The 6,241-nt window shown below is 53.2% G+C and overlaps 1 protein-coding gene across 1 annotated transcript in view; it reads left to right on the forward strand.

The window, feature by feature from the left end:
• Positions 1-298: 298 nt before the first annotated feature.
• EMH_0097900 (Rhoptry neck protein 5, related) overlaps positions 299-6,241 on the forward strand; it is a gene marked incomplete at both ends in the record, with an annotated part of 11,730 nt that continues 5,787 nt past the window's right edge. Inside the window, 10 exons of the mRNA XM_013495208.1 lie at positions 299-339; positions 509-708; positions 997-1,146; positions 1,418-1,600; positions 1,800-1,844; positions 2,255-2,698; positions 2,996-3,013; positions 3,249-4,573; positions 4,959-5,223; positions 5,626-5,835. Of these exons, the coding sequence (XP_013350662.1) occupies positions 299-339; positions 509-708; positions 997-1,146; positions 1,418-1,600; positions 1,800-1,844; positions 2,255-2,698; positions 2,996-3,013; positions 3,249-4,573; positions 4,959-5,223; positions 5,626-5,835 (2,881 nt within the window). The remainder of the gene's footprint in view (positions 340-508; positions 709-996; positions 1,147-1,417; positions 1,601-1,799; positions 1,845-2,254; positions 2,699-2,995; positions 3,014-3,248; positions 4,574-4,958; positions 5,224-5,625; positions 5,836-6,241) is intronic.

The raw sequence follows: 6,241 nt of genomic DNA on the forward strand, positions 1-6,241 counted from the left end.
TTTCACTTGACTGTCTCTTTTCTGTACCTGTTGTTATCTCTCTCCCTCCTTCTTTCGACGCAGGTTCGTCTACGTTTGCGTAGACGAACCCGCAGCAGAAGGTTTACTCTGAGGGTTTAGGGCTTAGGGCTTCGGATTTTTGTGGCTGCTCAGCTCGTGCTGTACAAGTGCAATATGTAGGAGAGGGGACAAGAGACACATCAGCTGCCTCCGCCACCCAGGCCCAAGGCGAGTCTTTACTTCAAGTGCTGCTCCCTTAGGGTTTAGGGTCTAGTTGCTTGGCGTTTTATCGCTTTTAATGTCTAGGGTTTCGGACTTACGATTGGTATTGCTCCTAGGGTTTAGGGTCTGGAGCCTTCAGCGCCTTTAGGATTAAATATGTATTATTTTATCGCCGCTAGGGTTTAGGGTTTAGGGTTCATGCTTTATTTTCTTTCTTTTCTGGTTTTACGTTTTCTAGGGTTTATCACTTAGGGTGTGTGTATCGGTTTTACGGTTTAGGGTTCAGGGCTTATGGCCTGCGCTTGTTTGTTTTTGTCCACTCAGATATACAGCTGTTGAGTGCCTTCGAAGCACAGACAACCCAGACGCATCTTGGGGCCCTGCAGGACCCTGCTGGCTATTGCAGCTCAGATGAGACTGCCTCCACGCATTTCTGTTTAACATTAAGGGAATATGCTGCTGCAGTCCTCGCCGCAGAGCAACTGGGTCAGCGTCCTGTTTCTCTTGCTGTTACTCCCGTTGCTGCTGCTGTTGTTGCTCTTGCTGTTGCTGTTCCTTCTGAGGTTACTGCTGCCGCTGCTGCAGAGTATAGAACGGCTTGAGGTGTGAATAGGGGCTAGAAAATATGTCCCCACTGACGGACTTAGCTGTGCGGGATTGAAGGAAGACAGTGCAAAAGGAGACAGCAACAGCAGCGACCTGCGAAGCCCCATACATTGGCAAAGCCCTTGTGGCCGGTGGCTGTCTGCATGCGTATTATCTGCTGCGTTGCAGACGGGGCCAAGTGCAGCTACATGACTCTACAGCAACGAAAAGCAGAGGAAAAAGAAATGAAGAAGGCAAAAAAGAAAGGGAAGAAGCAGAAAAACGAAAAGACAGAGCCTGAAAGCAAAGCAAAACCCAGGAGGAAGAAGTTCCCTGCAGGTAGGGGGACGCGTTGAAGCACACGAGCTAAACCATGTTATGCTGCACTTGCTGCTGCTGCTTTTGCTGCTGCTGCTGCTTCAGCTACTGCATAGGTTTAACCTAGGCGGTTGGAGCAGCTGGGCTGGTGCAGCAGCTGCTGCGTTTGAGGCAGTTTATGGTTATAGATTGAGCGGCAAGGGAGGGAGAGAATGGTCAGTGATTTGTCCTTGTTGCTTGTCTCTTCAAGCTGTACGTACACCCAAGCTTTCTTTCTGCTTTTGTAATGCAGGTTTGATATCTGCTGCAGCAGCACGACATGGAGAAGCGAGCGGTGGAACAAACTCAGCAGCAGCAGCATCACCGAGCTTGCTGCAGCTGCCGTCCCTGAGCGACCAAGCAGCTCATCAAGAGGGCCTAGCTAAGCAATATGCAGAGCAAGTGCAAATGGCGAGACAAAACGCTCAAGAGACAGGTCAGCCCCGACCGAAACCCTAAACCCTAAACGAGTGTTTGCGGCTTTCCTGCACTCACACCCCGCACTTGTGCCTACAACCCTAAACCCCTAAACATCTGGCCAAAATGCCGCAACTCACGAGCAAGAGGTAGACGGGTGAAGCCGAACGCAAACCCTAAATGCTAAACCGTCGCTCCGGTGTATCAATGCGTTTCAGAAGAGGGATCAGCCGCCACCCAAGCAGCCATGAAGATCTTTGATGGTACGTTTCCCTGTTGCTTCGGCTGCAGCAAAGGCTGCTGCATCCAGCATGCATGCATGCATNGCATGCATGCATGCATCAGTGCATGCATGCTGTGGCTGTAGATGACTTGGGTTAATCTGACAACTGTTGGGTGTTTACATTTGAAGTGTTTTGTGCCTCTGTCTTCATTGCTGCAGCTGCTCTCTACATTCAGGCGGGAAGTAAGGCGAAGCCTTCAGCGGCTGCTGCTGCAGCGGTTGCAGCACGCGACAGCAGCACCCGCTGGTGCTGTACGGTGCTTTGCTCAAATTCCCTCAGCTTGTTGCCCGTAGATTAGCCTGTGTTGTGTCCCGCTGCCCATGCATGCATCTGCTGCTGCTATTCATGCTGCTATTGCTGCTACCGTTCCTTCTGGTGTTGTGGCTCAGCACTGCTGCTGACGGGTATGGCGAAGGAGCTGCTGAGTGGGATAATGGCAGCAGCAGCTGCTGCTCCTGACGGGGTCTCTGTCGAGCTAGACCCCGGGGAGTTGGAGGGGTCTTTACGTTCTGTGTTAGTGCAGGGAAGTTCATATGCACAGCCTCTGTCTGTCTTTTGTGTTGCTATAATTGAGAAGGCGGTAAGCAGCTTAAATACAAAAACAAAGACAGCAGCAGACGCAAAGACAGAAGCTCTCCTTGCCCTTAATGATCTTCATACAACAGTTACTACAGCAGCAAAAACAAAAGCAGAATTCACTGCAGTACATCTGCGTGCAACTTCAGCAGCAATCAATCAAATGGTATATAAAGCAGCAGCAGCTGCACCTCCTGCTGCACTCCCAGAAAACATGGCGCAGCAAGTCATCGAACTTGTACTTTCTATCATTGATGGTAAGCTCCTGCTGCTGCTGCTGTGTCGAGCTGCTGCCGCTTATTCAAAGAACTGTTGCTGATGTTGATTGCTTGACGAGCTTCTGTTGCAGCAAGCTGCTGCTGCTGCAAAGAGCTGATGCTGCTGTAACGACCTGCTGCCGCTGCAACGGGCTGCCGCTGCTACAACGAGCTGGTGCTGGGCTTTAAAGCGACTCAGCGCTCCCTTGGGCTTTGGATAAGCAGCGTGCTGCTGCTGGGCTGCTGCAGCACCTTATATCTAGCTTATTGTGCTCATGTGCTGTGTGCTGCTTACAGACCCAAGCAAAGTAACAGGTAAGGAGACATGGGTACTATCTCATCGGCGTCAGTGTGTTGTCGCGACACTTAGGGGGACAAACAAGTTGCATCCTATGACGAGCTGCTGCTAATTCAAAGAGCCAGTGCAGCTGCTGCAACGAGCTGCTACTGCCGCTGCACCTCGGCACTGCTGATTTAAAGTACTGTTGCTGCACCGCTTGCTGATGGCGTCTACCGTTGTCTCCTCCTGTCGCGGTGTCTGTCTCTTCAGTTGTTCGTTACACTAGGTCATCTCAACCCCAGAGATCGGAAGGGGCTGTGGGGGCCCAGCTGTCCCTGGGAACCCGCGAGCAGCCAATTGCTATCCCTGCTGCACCACACGTCGATCTCAGCAGCAAAACGCCGGTGGTGGTCCCTCCGCTGCCCTCGGTCATTGTGCCCCAAGGATCCACCGAAGTCTCCCTTTCAAAAGAAGGAGCGGCTGCTGCTGCTGCTGCAGCCGCTACAGGTGCTGCTAGGAGCAGCCAGGGAGGCGGTGGGGAGGGGGCTGCTGCATACGAAGCAGCAGGCAGCAGCGGAGGCATGGCTGCTGGCGTGTCTCCTGCGGGGGGGCCTGTGGTGTCTCCGTACCTTGCGGGGACTGCTGCCCCTTCTAGAGGAGCGACAATCTACCCCCACATCTCTGGAGTCCCCAGCAGCAGTTCTCATATTAGCGGCAGCAGCAGCGGCACCAGCGGCAGTATGCACAGTCCGCAAGGGCCCCCAACAGCGGTGCATCTGATGCGCTTCGGAGAGGATCCACGGGCCGCAGGGGGGGGCCAAAGTGGGCCCTATGGGGAGCCCCAAGGGGGGCCCCAGGGTTCTGTTGCAATCTCTGGGGGACCCTTTGCTACCTCTCATGGCATTAATAGCGAATTCACTGGACAGGGGGGCCCCCAACTCCCCCCGTCCCGCGGCGTTCAAGTCGTGCACGTGGGCCCTGGGGGCCCCTCCCCTCCAGACACCTTAGGAGGGAGGGCCCCTCAACAAGGTGTAGGCACGCTCTACGGAGCAGCAGCAATGGGAGCAACAGCAGCAGGAATGGGTGCAGGGGCTGCAACCGCAGTTCACCGCGTGCGTTTTGCAGATGGGTCAGGGCAGCAACTGCAGCAACAGCAACAACAGCAGCAGCAGCAGCAACAGCTACTAACAACTCCTTCTGGGGGCCAAACAACCTCAACCAGCTTTAGCTCCCCGCTTCTGTCTCCAGAAGGAGATCCCACTGGCATCCATGTCTACCGGACTTCTGTACCTGCGGGCCCTCAGGAAGCCCCAGGCCTGCAGGTTTCCTGGGGCCCCGGGGGAGCCCAGGGGCCCCTTCGTGGGCAGGAGGGCGGCGCTGTTTGGGGTTTAGAGAGCGGCATGCGGGGGCGGGGCCAGGGAGATGGAGAGGTCCGAGTAAGGAGCTGGTCTGAGCCCGGGTTGGGGACAATCGATGCTGCACAGCTCTCTGTTCCGGGCTTCACTGCCAGCGCCGTACCTCTTAGCAGTCTGCCCTTCTTTGCAACGCTAGGCAACAGCCCCAGAATCGGCCCCAGGTTCCACGGGGCACAGGCGGTAAGCCGAGATGTAATGATGCATGAAGACAAAGCTAGCTCACAAGCCACACCTAGCTAAAAGGCGCACCTAGCTAGAAGGCAAAGCTAAGAAGGCACAGCTACCTGATAAAGACTAGCTAGCTGAGAAGGATTAGTTAGCTATAGAGGCTTACCTCGATGTGATGGCTTCACTATCTGGTGAGTCCTCGCTAGCTGGGAATATGTCGCTAGCGAGGAGTTGCGGCTAGCTCTGGACTTATAGGTAGCTGAGGACCAATAGCTAGCTGAGGGCGTACATCTAGCTGAGGTCTTATAGCTAACTGAGGACTTATAGCTAGCTGAGGACTTGGCCCCTCTGCATTGTGTTGTGTGTTTTCGTTTTTGTTTTTCTGCTGTCTGCTTAGGATTATGCGTTGGGTAACTTGGGTACTCGCGACGACATCTGCGTGACAGAGGCAATGCTGTTGCCGTGGGGAGCCCGCACCAGCAGCTCGGGGCCACAAGGGGGACCCCAAGGCGGCTTCGTTGACGGGCCCCCCCAGTCTCTGGGAGCCCTCGCTGCCTCAGCTGTGGAGCGATGGGCCCTCCGCAAAGTCCACGAAGCAACGCAACACTCTGTGACCCTCTTTCGTGACAGCAGCAGTATCAAGACCCATGTTGATAATATCTGTGAGGCAAATGGAACACGCAAACAAAAAACAAATAGACAGATAGGCAGACCGACAGAAATGCAGACAGATATTGCAAACAAAGAAAGAAAGAAACAAACAACAGACAGACAGATAAACGCACACGCAAACAAACAAACAAACAGCCAGACAAACACACAGACAACCAGACAAAAGGACACTCGCCTGAGTGCAGGCAGCAGGTGCTGCGGCCCGTCCCGCTTGTGCTGCTCCCAGCTTAGCCTGTAGTAGGTGGAGCTTCACTGTGCTGCTGCAGCTGCTGCAGCTGCTGTATCAGTAGCAAAAGCTATTGCATACGTTGTTTCTTTGTGTCTGTGCAGTCGTTGTGTATTCGTGATTGTCTCCTTTTGTATGTTTGGTGTTTGGTTTGCTTCTGCTGCAGTACGGAGACACCTGGCACAGCTGCAGCAGGTAGCTTCTCCTGCTCCTTCTTTTAATTCTCTTACTAGCAGCGGCTGCAAGTCTTTTTCTGATGACGCGAGAAGGGCATTCTTTGAACACTTCTCCTCACATCGGGTCTTTGAATTTGTCAAGAACAACCCAACAGCAAACGCCAGACTCACGATACGCGCGCAACAACTGCAGGCACACGGTCAGCCGATGGTCTAGGATTTAGGCTGTATGGTTTAGGGTTTGATATTTAGGGAGTAGGGTTTATAGGCTAAGGTTTAGGGTCTAGAGTTTGGGCAGGTATAGTGTTTAGGGTAGAGGTTTTAGGGTTAACTATCTACAGTCTAGAGTCTAGGGTTTAGGGTTTAGAGTCTACGATTTAGGGTTTAGGGTTTGGGGCTTGCTAGCTGCGCTGTGTCTCAGGGGTTATTCCTGCAATGCCACTGGCAGTGGACAGATTGCTGAACGAAGAACTCCGAAAGATTCAAAACAGTGTGCACTCAGGCAAGCGTCGTTTGGTTGTTGGTTTATTTGTTCGTTTGTTTGTCTGTCTCTTTGTTTAGTTGCTTGTTTCTTTGTTTGTTTACTTGCCTATTTGTCTGTCTATC

The sequence above is a fragment of the Eimeria mitis genome, genomic scaffold, assembly GCF_000499745.2.
Source record: "Eimeria mitis Houghton genomic scaffold, Emh_scaff147, whole genome shotgun sequence".
In the NCBI taxonomy this organism is placed as follows: domain Eukaryota; phylum Apicomplexa; class Conoidasida; order Eucoccidiorida; family Eimeriidae; genus Eimeria; species Eimeria mitis.